We start from the raw sequence: 16,505 nt of genomic DNA, 5'->3' as shown, positions 1-16,505 counted from the left end.
CTGGGGTCACAGAACAGAACAACCACTAGACAGACATAGAGGCCAAAAAATGGTGGCATACATACCTTTAATTCTAGCATTCCAAAGGCAGAGATCCATCTGAATCTCTGAGTTAAAAGCCACACTGGAAACAGCCAGGCATGGTGACACACACCTTTAATCCCAGGAAGTGATGGCAGGAAGCAGAAAGGTATATAGGGCATGAGTACCAGGAACTAGAGTCTGGTTAAGCTTTTAGGCTTTTAGCAGCAGTTCGGCTGAGATCCATTTGAATGAGGACACAGAGGCTTCCAGTTTGAGGAAACAAGGCCAGCTGAGGAATTGGTGAGGTGAGGTGGCTGTGGCTGGTTCTCTTGCTCTGATCTTTCAGCATTCACCTCAATACCTGGCTCCAGGTTTGTTTTTATTAATAAGACCTTTTAAGATTCGCATTACACCCATTAAGTGAAATAATAGCATGAAAAATGGTATCTACATATTAAACTCATTTTTATCTGGCTTTAAGTTGTATCAAAAGTAATATTTTTATTTAAATTATGATACAATAAGTCTAACCCTGGGAAATAAGTAACGTATATTCATTCTTTGTTATTTTGATACTTCATGCCTGGAATAATCTACAAGCTGCAGTTGAGCCCACCACTAGAGTGTTCTGATTACAAGTACCTGAACTGAAAATAGTATCTGAATAAAATTCTCCAAGAAATCCAAACCCATTCCTATTCTTAAAAATATCTATTAGCCAGGCCGGGTGGTGGCTGCACATGCCTTTAATCCCAGCACTTGGGAGGCAGAGCCAGGCAGATCTCTTTGAGTTTGAGGCCAGCCTGGTCTACAGAGTGAGATCCAGGACAGGCACCAAAACTACACAGAGAAAACCTGTCTGGAAAAAAAAATCTATTTACCTTTATGCATATGTGTGTATGCCTGTATGAACACATGTGAATCACACATGGAGGCCAGAAGAAGGCATAGAATCCCTTAGAACTAGGTGGTTGTGAGTCCTCATCCTTCAAAAAAAAATGTTGGCTACATTGAGTAACTGACATGACAAGAAATACTTTCTAGTGTTCTGCATGTTAATTTTAGTTATCCAAAACTGAACTTAAATATCATCTGTATCATATGTGAGGTAATTTTTCCATCTGGGACCAAGAGGTAGTCAAATCGACTGTCAGCATCTTTACTCACATAGATGTCTTCACTTGTCCTAACTACCTTCTTCATTTTTGTGGCATCTTTGTCTAGGTATCCATCTACCTTTGAATTTAATGAACCCTTGAAGACTCTCATTAATAGAAGTCTTTCTCTCTCATCTTCCTGCCCAGACACTGTTTTCCTTCACTTTCAGTTGGTCTAGGGGAAACTTAAATTAGGATGGTAGGTTCTGTGAGATGTTAGACACTAGTTAAAATCAGTCAGCGGTGGCCCTGTGGGCCATCGTACATAGGCACATGTGTCCCTGTGGCCACTAATACATCTGCTCTACACTGCCTCATCATCCCAGGTGGGAAACTTGATGAGTATATCCAGTGGCACCCAATGATATCAACCGTGACTTCATTTTGCAGAGACATGTTTCTCCATGAGAAAATCTTTGGGTTGACAGAAATTTGTCTGTCCTCTTATTCTCTCACTATTCTCAGTTCTGAGCCTACCCTTCTCCACTAAGATTCCACATCTGGACCATTTCCATGCTCTCCCTCGGCAGAATCCTATTTATTGCCATTCATATCACCCTTGTCCCACTAACTTCCCCAAATATACGCTCTGTTTGAGATATCACCCTTCTTCCCTGGCAAAACTCTCTTTCCTGAGTTGGTTTATCTCTGGGTCATATCCTGCTCTCCTTCGGAAGAGAGTTCATACAGTGATGTATTAATGTTTACAAATGACACAATTTATTAATACTCTACCACAAAGTAACCAACTGACATTTATGTTATTATCACCTAATGGTGCACCACCAATACTGAGAAATTTCAGAGAAACCTGTAGAAAAACAATGATTTTTGGAGAGGTGGCTGTACTGTGATGTTCTTCAAATATTGAAAGACAGTGCTTTCGGAGTGTTGGCTTAGTGGGAATAGGTAGATGCCTGCCATCAGCATGACAACCTGAGTTCATCACCATGTCCCACATAGTGGAACGAGAGACCTGGTTCGAGCAAATTGTCCTCTGACTTCCAATCACAAACAGTGGCATGCAGTCACATGTGTGTGTGTGTGTGTGTACTCACACTGAATAAAAAACCCAATAAAACATGTAAAAAAATGAACAGAAGTGGCAGAAGGAACATCAGGGTATTATGCGAAGATTCAGTGACCTGGTTGTCACACAGACAAGTAACAAGCATGCTGCATGCTTTTCTGGTCTTTTTTTCCTTTCTGAATCAGGGTAGATTATAGTACTGTAGCCACACAAATCAGACACCAGAGTGAAGTAATGGTAATACCCTTCTCAGGGAAGGTGGCTTCTTAGAGTAAGCAGGTAGTGAAGGTCACATTGGATGAAGTGTAGCAGATAGGCAACAATGAAGGGTAGCAGTGAGTCCTGTAGCATTTTCCTGGGCATCAGGCAGGGACACACATCTGAAGTAGGTTGCCCTTATAAGTAGAAAGTTCTGAGTCATGTTATAGTTATGACAGAAAGCAGCTTATAGATGGAGATGGGTTTTGTTCTACATGGTGACTAAGCAGAGAAAGACATCAGGCTATTTCTTAGAAAGAGCAAAGAAGATGTTTTCCCTTGAAGTGGTGAAGATACAGCTTGGTTAGACACACACACACACACACACACCCCTTTCATTCAGCCTGTAGTTTGCTTTCTTTTATTCTTTAATACACATGGATATGTGAAAGCACACAACATGGAGATGTGTAGCCTGATCAAGTGATGATCTTTTAAAATGTGCTTCTATTTAAAGCAGCAAACAGATGGAGGCTTTATGAGCGAGGCTGGTGAAGGTAAAAGCAAATGATTGCAATAGTACTTTTAATAGGATTTCCCACAATCTAAAACATCACTCCCCTAGGAACACATTGTTCTATAAAGTTATTTGCTGCAGCAACAGAGAGCTCCAGAATCCCATGCATCTCCCAGTTCTCTGGACTCAGACCAGTGTCCTGGGAAGTGGAGATAGGGTTGTCTGAGAGTGGTCCCCAAAGAACAGGCTGGATGGAGCAGAGCGAGGAAGACAAACAGGTGTGAAGGGGCGGGTCAGATACGTCTGGACTTCAGATGAATTTATTACCCTGTAATTTCCAACTTCAGAAAAACAAGGTTTGGGAAATTCCTACAGATTTTAAATAAACAAGGCTCAGGGCTTCCTCCCCTGCCAATTCAGACCACAGTCCAGTTCTAGGAGGGCAGATGTTGCTCCATAGACAATGGAATTGTAAACAACTCGACAATAATTCATTATCATCATCCCTACTTAAGAGAAACAAAACTCACTATAATTCCATCAGGAAGATGAATATACTGCCATGATGGCCTTTACGTAAGTTATAATTAAAGCTAATCTTAATTGAAGTTATTACACCATTTTGGAAGAAAACAACCCAAAGAGAGGGCAACAGTGTGGTCAATAACTCACTCCAATTTTTTTCTTTCTATCTTTTTTTTTTTTTTTGCCTCCAAAGCTCACATGGAGGAAGACATTCCTGTGCATGATACAAATGGTTCTGACATTAAGAAAAGTAAACAAGTAAGAAAAATAAAGATGGAAAAATTCTGTGGTCAGTTCACAAGTGCTTTTTTATTGTTTGAGGCAGGGTTAAAGCCTTTTATGAAGACAGGGATATATGTGCCGTTAGATTGGATGTGACATCAGACTAGTCTTGCTGCCCTTGTGCGGAGCCTTGCTTCCCATAATATGCAATGGACCAAACGTTCTGATGCCACTAAACAAAGAGGCAAGGTGGGACCTGATGGCACTAATGGAAACCATTAGCTCTCGGTGCTGTTGTGTAGATCAAACAGAGAAGGTACTCAACCCTGGTTATGGGCGGCTTGTATAATCCCCAGTTATTAATGGTCTCGAGGACTTTAACGTTAGCTGCTCCCAACAGCTGATGAAAGCATGTTGTGCAATCTCCATGTGGGACTCCTGCCAGCCTGGGGATGTGTTATTCCAAGGCTGTGTTAACTCGGTGAGGCAGAGGCTGTATGAACGGACTAGATCTGAGAAGGAAGGGTCCTTCTCCAGCAGCTCAGGGGATCTGGGCCCTCAGCGACTGACTCTCTGCTAGGAACTCTCTTGGCTATCCATGACGTGAAGGGATTCTCTTTCAGTCTTTGCTGTCCTAACCTAGGGGACTCAGGGAAGTGAATACATGGCATAAATACAGTAAGGAAGGGTAGGTGCTATTGTGTTAAGGGCAAGAAGTCTTTCAAATGCCTTCCAGAGTGGCCTTACCTGGACAACTGTAATGTAGACAAAATAACGACCATTTGGCTAGCATAATTCTACTTGCTTTCCCTGTAATACCAGTGCTAGCAACCTCCAGAGCTATAGAAAGAACTAGTAATGTCTCATCAGCTGTGGATCTGACCCCTAAGAGGTTCTGAGAGAAACAGGAAACCTAAAAAGTTTGTGTTCTATCAAACCTGTTTGGTCTGCTGGGGATTTTCTAGTCTTCCATTTGTTTCCTGGCCCATCACACCATCTTTCATTATCTCACTACATTTAACTAGCATCCAAAGGGACAATGTAGCCTGTAGGGTAAATATGGCCCTAGGCATAGCTGACAGTGTACAGGAAAAAGCAAAGGAGAATCTCTGGTGTCGCCAACCCCTGTGCCAGGAAAGATGGCTTACTCTGTGACTGACGTGTTCAGGACAAGCAGATTTTGAACTAAAATGCTTTTGTAGTCAGGGACTTGGGGAAATGTAGGAGTTGTAGTATGAAGCCACACATAAACAGACGACTTGGTTGAGAAGTTGTGTCCTTTGAGTGATCTCTACAAATGGGAGAGCACTGCCAATGATTAAAGACAATGCTTATGAGTTGATTAATATAATGCTTAATAAGCAGGCTAATGGGGATGCCCCTCCTCTGAACCAGTGAGTACCCCACTGAAAATAAGGCCAGAGCACAGTGACATCAGAGGACTTAGAAGGCAAGCTCAGGAGAACCTCTTTTACCATACTGCAGCCAGTGAGCATGCCTGAGGAGGCCCCAGGTGTGACCCCTGTCCCCCTGTGAGCAGTGACGAGACCAGGCAATCTATCATGGTGTTCATGCTGTCAGCCCTGGTGCTGCGCCACTGCTGTCTGTCACCCTGGTGGATGAGACCTGCTTAAGGGCAATCATGTCAATCTCTCTGTGACCACTCAGTCTGAGGCAGCTGGATGATCTTGACAGGCCTGGCAAAGTCGGCACGCTGTACTGAAAGCTGGAGTTACAGCCTTACTAGAGAAACACAAAGTGGGCTGTGGTTTTTCTGGTCTCTCCATTTTATTGTCACAACATAGGCTAAGGCATGTAGAATTTAGCTTCAGAGCTGGTCATCTCGGATGAACCTATTACCCTCTGAGTTTCTTCCATAGTAAAAATAGCGACCTTTCGCCAGGACACCTGTAAATGGAAAGAGACATCATTACTGGTGGCATAATTCATACAGCTTAGAGATCCAGTGTTATTAAGCAGACATGCACTATGCTCGCTAATCTGATGGTAAGCAGAAAACAGCTGAAGCTTTGGATGACAATGACTGTACCTTCTTGTCCCCAAAGGTGGCTTTTGAAATGAAATGTTACTATCCTTAGTAAGGTTCCTAGGAGTAAACAGCTTTCTGTGTAATTTCCTCATTTTAACAACTTTTCTAATTGGACAAACAGTTCCCTAAAATACAGCACGACCCCCTCCTCTCCAGATTTCCTTAGTCTAGTTTCTAAGAATGAAAAATTAAGTTTAAATCAGATGATTTCCAGCCCAAGGAAAAGCTGAAGGGTAATCTTTCCAGAGTGTGACTATTTTGAAGTCCTTTATTGGAAATCAATATTGTTGACTTCCAGAGAGAATTTTCCAAATCCCAGGGGACTTCAAGCCCATGCTGGGTGATTAAAGAAGAGAGGCCATGCTAACTGAAGACTGTACGGGAAGTAACAAGGACCACTGGCGTTAGGCACCCCCGACTCATTTCTCATGTGAAAATGTGCTTTCCTCTTCAGTTTGACTTCATATATGATCTGTGGCTCCTTAGAAAACTGTCCTGTCATTCGTGGAGATTATAGGATACTTCACTGTGACACACAGCATTAGAAAAGGGACAGATGTTCTTGTCTTTATGTACTATAGATACCCACAAAAGTTCTGTGTGGGCTGAGTAGGAAGATGGTGAGTTCCAGTCTAACTTGGCTTCAGAGTGATATTCTGTTTCCAAAATAAATAAATAGATAGATAGATAGATAGATAGATAGATAGATAGATAGATAAATAATCAAAGGCTAGGAATATTACTTGGAGGAATAGTGCTTGCCTAGAATGTGGAAGTCTCAGGTTTGATACTTAGCACTACAGAATAAATACCCAGAAGACATTGACCACAATCATTACGAAAACTCTATAAGATTATTAAGAACACAAGTGTTTTCCCAAGAAAATATTTATTGCCTTTTCACCACCTCCTTTTTTTTTCTTTGCAATGTTAGAAGAGCTAACTTAAAATTCACTTGCACGTAGCTATCTGAGTCCAAATGGGACTTAAATCGCTGACGTACACAGAAGGCAAAGAAAGGAAACAGCCATAAAACACTAATCCATGAGCCCCAAACCTGCCTATGGTGATGGCTACCTCTGCACATGAGTATGTATTATCATCAGTTCAGTAGAGTGATGCCAACACACACCATCCTTTGTTGGTTTGAGATCAGCTATATTCTTCACATCAAGTATTAGTAGAACATAAGTGTTGTGTCTCTTAAATTGGTGTTGTCTCTCTCCTGTGTGTAGGCCACAGGTTGCTATCAGTTGTCTTCCTCAATTGCTATCTGCCTTTTTAAAAAAAAAAAAATATTTGGCTCTTATATGCCTGGAATGCATGGATGTGGCTCTCTGGTTGGCCAGCAACCCCCAGGGTCCTTCTGCTCAGCCCATCTTTGAGAATACAGATGCACACAGCTATACCCTGCCTTTTTATGTAGGCACTTAGGATCAAACTCAGGTCCTCAGGCTTGCATGGCAAGTACTTTATTAACCATCCCTCTTCCCCATCCCCTAAACTTTGTTCTTAACTTTGTTCTTAAATAAGGATTAAAACCATTTATAGAATCTTTTAAGGGTAGTGTGGATGTGCCCTGCTTTGAATAGTCAGAGGCAAACTTGAAAGTTATTGACATCCCAAGTGCTCTCAGAGTTGGAAGAGAGACAGGGTGACATCATTTGGGACATGGCTTTTTCCTTGCTGTGTTGCCATGGACAACTTTATTGTGGGTCATTCTTCCTGCCTGACTTGACTTTCTTGCCCCTCCACAGCCCTAGTCCCCAGTTTCTGGGCTTCAGTATTGGTCTACTGCCTGGAAATACTGAGCCGGTGTGAAGCCTCACTCATATCGTTCTTGTGACCCATTCTTTCAGCTCTTGGCACAGAGCTGCTCCCTTTATTGTATTTTGTAGAGCCCAGGGTTGTACTAATCTCATCACCGATGCCAGAACCCTGGTGATCTGTAGGCTGGGCGGGGCACATTCTACCTCCATGCGTGGCCTGGCTTGGCATGCCTCAGATGCATGGGAAACCCCACAGGTACTGCCTTAAACCTGACTGATTCAAGCAAACTCTCAAAAATCTGGAGGGATGGTCCAAAGGATGTTAATTTCTTTCTACAGTACCAAGACAGCATAGATTAAAAAAAAAAATGGATAGGGCTGCCAGATATCATAAAGAGCACAGTCCTTCTCATGAGCAAACTGCATGACAGGCAGTCATGTGCACACACACACCACAGTCTGCCATGGCTGCACTCCCTCCGGAAAACCTGCCCACACATCCGAGGATTCTATGTCTTTGCTCTCCACCTCTCTCCCTGCTGAATTTCCATTCTTGATGCAAGCAGATGGAAACAGTGTTCCTGGAACATGGGCCTCGGCTGCATTCTGAGCCACATTCACCCATCTTCTCTGGTTGGCATTGATAAAAGTCCTTTTTAAGGCCTGCCCTGTTTCTCTGGGCCTGGAAGCAAGACCGTTTATAGACATCCTGGCGAGAGAGGGCTGTGTGATGAATGCAGGAGACTGTGGCTAGGTGTCAGCACTTGGAAAATGAGGCAAAGTCGTGAGTTATTAATATTGTCAATGATCTCTTGATGGGAAAACAGATACTGCACTCACTGTCAGATTTAAATAGACATTGAGTGCATTAAGGACAAAAGGGCAGACTTCAAACAAAGGAGCTGTGTGCTGGGAAGCTGACTTGGTCTCTGGGCTGGCACTAACCTGATCTGAAAAGACACTGTCAGGACTGGAGACAGGCCCCGGATTGTGCATGGTGACAGAAAACAGAGATGCTGACAGAGATACCAGCGCCATATTATGCCAAGGACACCCGAGCACTGTCTGGGACTCTAACACAAGCTGACATCACTCCCTAGCATGTGGCTCTTCTCTTCGGCCCCTGCAGAACCAGAATCTTTCTTCAACATGTCACTCCAACACTTGCCATGCCCATGAAGGTCCTGGCAGCCTTGGTGGGGACAGGGCCTGCAGATAAGCCAAGTCAATCTCACCCTGGGCTGTACAGGGGATGACACTTTCCCACTGATAGCTGGGTGACTTAAGGTGAGCAGAGGACCAATGTGTTAGGAGCTGTCACCTTGAATTCAACAGTTAAGGAGAAATTAAACTCTCGTGGGCTGGGTGGCCGGGCAAACCCAAATGAAACCCAGCTGCTGGTACTAGTCTGGGGACAAGGGTACTTAGACTAAAGACTCATAAAATAAGCTGATACTTTTGTACCAGAGTCATATGTGGATGCTTAAATTAAGGTAGTTTTGCCTCTCATACATCTCCTATCTGAGCTCAAAAATGGGGATGAGACTACCCAAAATATTGGACTTTCGTAGTTTAAAAAAAAAAAGAAGACATTAAGAAAAGAGAAACAGCCTGGTACAACCCCACATGTGGTCAGAGGACTTTTCTTTATCAAGGAAATCATTTGTGAGGTCATAGATTCTGTTCATAAATTTAGGGAGATGGTAATATGGGTAGTTCCTGTTCCCACTCCAGCCCTCCTCCTCAGCTATAGCAACTGCCAGAGACCGGGAAAGCTGCAGAAGGGGCATTTGTATCTTCATAGGGAGGGTCTCTGTGGCTGGAATTTGGGACATGGTGGTGGTAAATCCATAGACCATGGCCTCTGACACATCTGCCATGGATTCTCTTGTTTGTATCTCCTCAAACTCTATGGTTGAAGAAATGGAAGGAGACAACATATTTAATGGCATACAGAGTGTTTTTAATTAAAATATGAGGCTTTGGTCATAGTGAGTGAGGCGGGAGGGCCATACATCAGGCCAATGGCAGTTGTTGGTGCGGGAGGGGGTTTTTTTGGGGGGCTCTGAAAAATGACAGTGCACTGTTCCCTGGGGAATCCTCTCCTGCCAGATGAAACTCCTAATTTTTCTTAAGAAGCCAGCTTTCCCATCACCATAAGTTCTTAGAGATATAATTGTGAGGAAAAAAAAGTGTGTGGGGAAGAATCTGTTTTAAAGAGGTCCTTTATCTTCTCGATGTTCCCACCCTCTGCAATGGATGTCCTGATGATGTGGGTTAAGCTATGACCTTGGGGCTGCTTAGTGGGTGAAAATCAGCCTCTTTTCCTGAATGCAAGGCTGTGGTGAAAGGGACCATTCTGGAGACATAGTGGGTGGAGGCAGGGGGTAGGAGAATGATCCTTGCTGTCCAGGAAAAGGGGGTTCTAACATACCTCTCTACAAGTCCCATACAGATTCCATCCTGGCTTCCCATTCCTACTGTCTGTCCTTAATGTCTATGGGCACTGGTCCCTTGCACTCCCTGTTTTCCCTATTCATAAATGAAGACAAAGATAATCACTATGGGTCCTTTTGAATTGTGAAATAGGCCATTTGGTATTTTTGAATGTTTCTCTTTTATGAATGTGGGGCATTGGATCCATATGGGCTCCTGATGGAGAAGGTGTGCCCAATGTGACCAAGTGTACTAAGTTAGGTTTTGAAATCCATCTACTCACATCCCTATAATATAGCGTGGAGTCAGGGTACCCTGTACGAGTCCAAACTCTCCACAGAAAGGGTGTCTGCTGACTTTTCAGCAACTGAAAGTTCATACTCATAGCTGGGTGTGCTGACCACTAACTGTCCTAGCTTTGAAATCATATCTCACATCTCATATTCCCATACTCAACATGTTGAGAGCCTAATTAACCATCAGAGTGTCTGAGTTCATATTTGATGGAAGAGTGCAGCTAGAGCCCCAGATTTGTAAAACAGAAAAAAATCAAGTCTTAACCTTCCTAGTAGTACTTAGAGTAATCACTGCCCTAAATATTCTTGACATGAATGTGAGTTTAGTACCACAGTGACAAACAGATGATGACCTGATTGTCTAGTAAGTTCCAAGAGGTCACAATGACAAAGATGGGTAGGAACAGAGAAAGGAAGGATGCAAACCACTGTGACCTTGGCAGAAAAAGATGCAGTGTTCTGAAGAGGGAGATAAGCCCGGTAACTGAGAAGGGAAAGGTAACAGTAGTGTCCCTTTGGGCCAATGTGGAAGTTTCTAGAACAAGGTAACCATGGAATACTATGCAAATCCATATCCTTCCTCCCCCACTTCCAATACCCAGTTCTAATGGGATGTGATACAGATGCAGTAGACAATGGCATTCTGTTGAATATATTTAAGTATTTACATATGCATAAACAATTTAAGCAGAGCCTACCAAATTCGGAATTTTCAGTCCTGTACATTTATATTTAAACTTCTAATATGACTTTCCTACACTTCAAGCATTTTTTTTTTAATGTAGGCAGATTAAATGTCTGCCTTAACAAAGAAGAGACAGAGTAGCAGGACAAGAGTCTCTGGTTTTCAATGCGGATGGTATTTTCATTCTGAACACCTCTCCCCCTCAAAATTATAGCAATCCCAGTGTCTCCTGGAGGGAGAAGAGTGAAGGGAATGCTATCTGGCCTTCAGAACTGTGATAGCATGGACCAGAAAGGAAAATCCCCCCAGAAAGCACGGGCCCAGGCTTTTGTTGTACAAAGCGGTACCCAGGAAGGAATAAACACCTGCATCTTACGGTCTGAAGAGAGCGCTGTATCAATATCCTGACACCAGCCATGGGATGTGCTGCTGGGTCCACGAGGGCCTTAGCAGAGCCTACAGGCTTACAGGGTCCTACACAAAGTTCAATATAAGCCACGAAGTAGCAAGGCACAACTGAAACAGAGATTTTAAAAAGACTAAAGGAGGGGGTCCTTGGGAGCCGTTCTTCTAGAACAAAGACGTATGTCCTCCCTCCACACCAGCCATATTTGTCCTCCATTTGCCCCTGAGTCTCAGGCTATAGGTCAAATGAACTTTCCACTTGACCCAGGAGGCAGTGGAGAAGGAAAAAGTGACACTTCCTTCCCAAACTAGTAAAGCATGACTTGAGGGAGGTGTCTTGGTTTATAATCATCATCTGCACTTGAAAGAGGGTACCGCAGTTGCTACGACACTCGCCGGCACGCACACTATCGACTTCAGCTCTCCTCACCATGACTGAGGAGGATGCCCTGCACACTGTCCTTGTCCCAACTGAAACAGGGCCCGCCTCTAGGTGCACCCTCTACTTCTCCAGTATTATTCGAAGAAACTCTTGAGAGGCACAAGGGTATGCCTATTCTGAACCCTGCATTGTGTAAGTCTTGAGAGGCACAAGGGTATGCCTATCCTGAACCCTGCCACTGTGTAGGGGTGGACACTGAATGCTGCCATTTTGGCCCCAAGGGTATTTTGGCTTCTGGCTTACACGTACTAACATGTGTAAACTTGCCTGGTAATTTTTGAGAAAGCACTAATTATGCACAGCAAGTTTCATTTGGACGGTTTAACTCTTTCCTCGCTTCTTCAATGCCAAGTCAAACCTCCTCCGTTCTTAACCCTTTCCTCCCTGTTTTCAGTGCTGCCCACTTCCTTTCCATGTAATATTCCTCCTCCAGCTTTGGCAAACAATGAACGGTGCCAGGCGGCATCTAGCTTCTTCTGCTACTGTTTAGCTGAAAAAGAGTCCCACTTCCTGCAGTGAAATTGTATGTTGCTGAATTATGAAGGGAGAGCTTGAAACTTCTGAGGAAGTTTGGTCACATTTTATTGTGTTTATTTCTAGCCGATTTCATTTTATTTGTCATTATGTCTACCAAGGTTAATTCCACCCTATGAATTTGTGTGGCTTTCAAGATCTTGGGATGTAAATCTCGGGTCAGTGTTTTTATCTGCAATACATCATATTAGATTCAAGGTTCGGTTGCTGTCAGTTCCCCCTCGGGCTGATTATTTCTACCAGCAATGCTTATCATAAATTAAAGGGCTGCTTCTATTTGTCTCCGAGCACCTGGAGCCCGATGGTGAACATTCCAGATATAAAATAAGACTCAAGTTATGGGGTCATGACAAGCTGCTGTCTGTAAACACCATGAAAACAAAGTCAGATCCTGTGATATGGCCATTAATTCAAAGGTTAGGAAGCAGAGAAAGAGCCTCTTGGCTTAAACTAACGGAAAAGTGTGTGCTTGGCCTCAGTGCTCAAGTCCTTCTGAGATGGCCTGAGAAGAGGCTCATACCTCTCTCCCTTGAGAGTGTAGAGTATGGAGCCTGCTCAGCCAGATGCTGGGCCTCACCGGGTATCTGAAGGAAGCAAAACCCCAGAGTGAAAGGATCTAACTGTAGGGAGGTGATGGTGACAGGCAGCATCCTTGCCTCCAGACCAGGGGAGGGGGCAGGGAGTGAGGAGAGCAGGTTGTCGGGTGATAAAGCAGGTTCTATGGAAAACACGTGCTGGGCTCAGGGCAGTTGAAATGAGGCTTGCTATTTCAGGAAAAAAAAAAGAGTTAGGAAAGAGAGGAGAACAGGCAACACACGCACACACATTCTCCCTACAGCAAGCTGAGTTTTCCCTTCATGGAATCCTCTAGAAGAAAATAGAATGTATGTACAAGTCTTAGAGGTCTTTGCCCTTTGAGTGGACTCCTGGGACCCCTCCTGCTGGATGTCATGGCCAGGTAGAAGATGGTATGGACCTTCTTAGACATGATAGTACATGTCTCCATCAAGAATCCTGGCAAGGAAAGCCCAGGTGCCTTTGCTCACACATCAAGCCCTTTCAATCTCCTTTGCAGTCTATGTGTGCTTGTTAGAAGTAAGCAGGCCTTCCATGGAAGAGCCTCAGAGCCAATGCATGCTCACTCCTTCCTGGCTTTGAACACCACCAATCAATTTACCTCTCACCTACACTCATTATATCTCAATCCAACAGCAACATAATAGAAATAAGAGACCAAAGCCAGTTTCCCTATTTCCCTGCTCAAGCAAGTCCCCTGTCTCTTCAGAAATAAATTCGTAAATCTTACTGATTCAAGCTTTATTTATTTAGTTGCATTCTCGGGTCTCTGTTTGTCCCAAGTAAAAATGAAAGTAGGGATCATCTTCCTCCTGATGTCCTAAAGAGCTGTTTACTCAAGCCCTGCTGTAAGCATCACTTTTTCCTTTGCTGAACTCCCTACTAAGCTAAGACACAGAATGCTAAATTGTCCTTTGAAAGTATTTCCTTCACTGTATCAGAGAACTCTCCAGCTGGGATAGAATTTAAGGATGCTCATTTAGAGGGAAGTCCTTCACTTACAGATCAGGAAAATGAGGTTCTGATTGGTCTCCCTAAGGTGACAATAACCAGGCATCGATCTCTTTCAGGCAGGAAAGGAAGTTTTGCTTTTATAGCTTATTTTTCCAATGTATTATTTATTTGTTCAATCTTGTTCCCAGTCTCCCGGGGCTTCCTGGGAACTTCAAAGATCACCAACAACAGGACTTGGGCTCATCCTTTGCTACTCTCTTACGGAGGGTAATGGGGGCTTCAGAGCCAGCAAGGCATGAATGCTGTTATTCTAAGGGGGCTATAATGGATCTGAGACAGCTGGATTCCAAAGTGAGTGCTGAGATGGGATGCCAATCAGGTGTGACTCTTGAGGTGCCTTTCCAGCAGCTCATGGGCGGATCTCACCCCGGCTGTCAGTCAAAATGGGCAGTGGTCTAATGGGAAGACATCACGCTTCTGTTTCAAGAGAACTCAGAAATAAATCTTTCAGATGGGAGAGAGAGGGGGAGAGAGAGAGAGAGAGAGAGAGAGAGAGAGAGAGAGAGAGAGAGAGAGAGAGAGAGAGAGAGAGAGCGCACCCCTTCCATTATCTTTTCCACTTCATCTTTTGAAGTCAGAATCATGGCCACTAGAGGGCAGCATGCAGTTAGGAAACAGCTACAGTTTTCTTTAAATAAATAAGGGCAACTATTCAGGGAAGGCCATTAAAGCCACACTGTGCTTGTGGTCACCAATTACACGTCCTGTAATGATCAATATGTCATGTTTACCCAATCTGGGCTGAAAGCTATCTGGGACTGAGGCTACCAAAGGCCCCCCCTCTCTGTCTGACACTTTTAGGTTCCTTCTGCCTCAATTTCAGGGACCGATTTTCCTTATCAGCTATAATTAGTCTTAGCTCAAGTGTTGGATTTTGTTGTTGTTGTTGTTTTATATCACCTGCATAAATGCAAAGAAACATGCAAACTGATAAAGCCAGATCCCTTCTTAGAGAAAGAAAACAAAAGCAAAAAGCACTTGCCCCATGGACATCCCCAAAGAAAAATGACATCCATTGGCATGGAGTTCGCCATTATCAGAGAGCATCCTTTTAAAGTTATTTTTATTTTCTGACTAAAGTGAACTTTGGGTCAATACACAGAGATCGTGGCTGCTTCATTTTGAGGGCAGGCCTTCCTTGATTAAACCCGACCACTGTCTGCCTTTCTCAGAATGTCTGATCCTGAGTCATCTCTCATACCCAGAACAACAAATGACTGTCCTCATCCCCTAAGAGCCATTGATATTTACAGCTTCCATAGACGGTCGTGCCGAACACGTTTTTAAATTCTAGGAAACAGCATTTTAAACTAGAATCATATGGAGGAAAACAGGCTAGGGGATTCCACCCAGAAGAGAAGACCAACAAATCCCAGCTCCTGGGTCCCAGCTCACACAGTGCAGTGTGGGGTGGGGCTGTGGCGCTAGCAAGCATGACAGGACTCCTGCCCTCCTTCCCGGCATTCCCTCAGTGTAATAGTCATGTGACTAACCAGGCACGAAGGAAAGGCTGGGCCCAGCTAATGGATTAGATTATTAACTCACGATGGAGCGGAAAGTTAAGATAGCCTCTCTATAAATACGGTAGAGTGACAGCAGTTGAGTGTTTTCAGTGAGGATGGTACAATTAGGAAGTGTATCTGGGGTGGCGAGACTGCAGTGAACAAATGAAGGTCACAACATCTTTTCTCTACACGAACTCCAAAAGAGTGGAGACGGCAGGTTTCCACACATCATGGAGCCTAGGCTATGTCATAGGTGCTCAACGCATAATTTGTATGGGGTGGTAGAAGTCAGAGGTCAGCCTCACGTGTCATTTTTCATTTTTTTTTTCCTTCTGAGACAGGCTCTGTTGGTCTACAGATTACCCCTTAGGCTACACTGAGTGCCCAGCAATCCCCAGGTTGGGGCTATCAATCCCCAGGTTGGGGCTATAAGCGCACACCAGCATGCCTGACTTTATCATGCTGTTGCTAAGAGATGGAACGGGTCCTCGGGTTTGCTTCCCACTAAGATGTCTCCCCATTTCGAAGCTGCTATTTGTGGACTGGGTGAAATGGCCTGAGGATACTTCTGAGCCAAGCATTTCCCATACATTTGACATGTCCAAGAGCTGGGTGTGCTGGCCCTCGGACATTGGTTCTCTGACTTGCCCTACATTGGAATCACCCCTCAAAACTTCCCATTTAGTGGGTCTGAGTTTGGGTCAAGAAAGTTGCTTATTTTGGCAAATTTTCATGGAATGCTGGGGAATCACCTTTAAGAAAGACTGTTCTAGAACAACCTGAAAGCCCTACCCTTTTCTTTGGTAAAGTAAATGACCTTATTTTTATTTGTATTTAAATCAGAGACACACAGTGTCCGGTTAATTGAAGGTCTTACTGCATTGTACTCTGGTAAATGGAAGTTTTATTTGCTTTCCAAGAACAGCCAGGAAACAAATAGCACCTAAAACAAATAAGGACAAAAAAATCTGGGTAGAGCTCTTGCCTAGTGCATACCAAGCCCTGAGTTCAATCCCCAGCACCGCAAGAAGAGAAAAACAAGTTTCTCAATACTTTCACATTTATGCTTTTTCCTTTAGTGGCAGGCTGATTGCATTCACAGGGCAAAAGATGGCAAGAA

General features: G+C 43.8%; 1 protein-coding gene across 1 annotated transcript in view; it reads right to left on the bottom strand.

Moving 5' to 3' along the window:
* Positions 1-3,741: 3,741 nt before the first annotated feature.
* The window catches only part of Lrmda (leucine rich melanocyte differentiation associated), a 1,029,801-nt gene continuing 1,017,037 nt past the window's right edge, over positions 3,742-16,505 (bottom strand). The window contains exon 7 of the mRNA XM_052733588.1: positions 3,742-5,581. Within this exon, the coding sequence (XP_052589548.1) occupies positions 5,502-5,581 (80 nt within the window). The 3' untranslated portion in view covers positions 3,742-5,501. The remainder of the gene's footprint in view (positions 5,582-16,505) is intronic.

The sequence above is a fragment of the Peromyscus californicus genome, unplaced genomic scaffold, assembly GCF_007827085.1.
Source record: "Peromyscus californicus insignis strain IS unplaced genomic scaffold, ASM782708v3 Scaffold_12__1_contigs__length_115047231, whole genome shotgun sequence".
NCBI classification, from domain to species: domain Eukaryota; kingdom Metazoa; phylum Chordata; class Mammalia; order Rodentia; family Cricetidae; genus Peromyscus; species Peromyscus californicus.
This window is presented reverse-complemented; position numbering and strand designations above follow the sequence as displayed.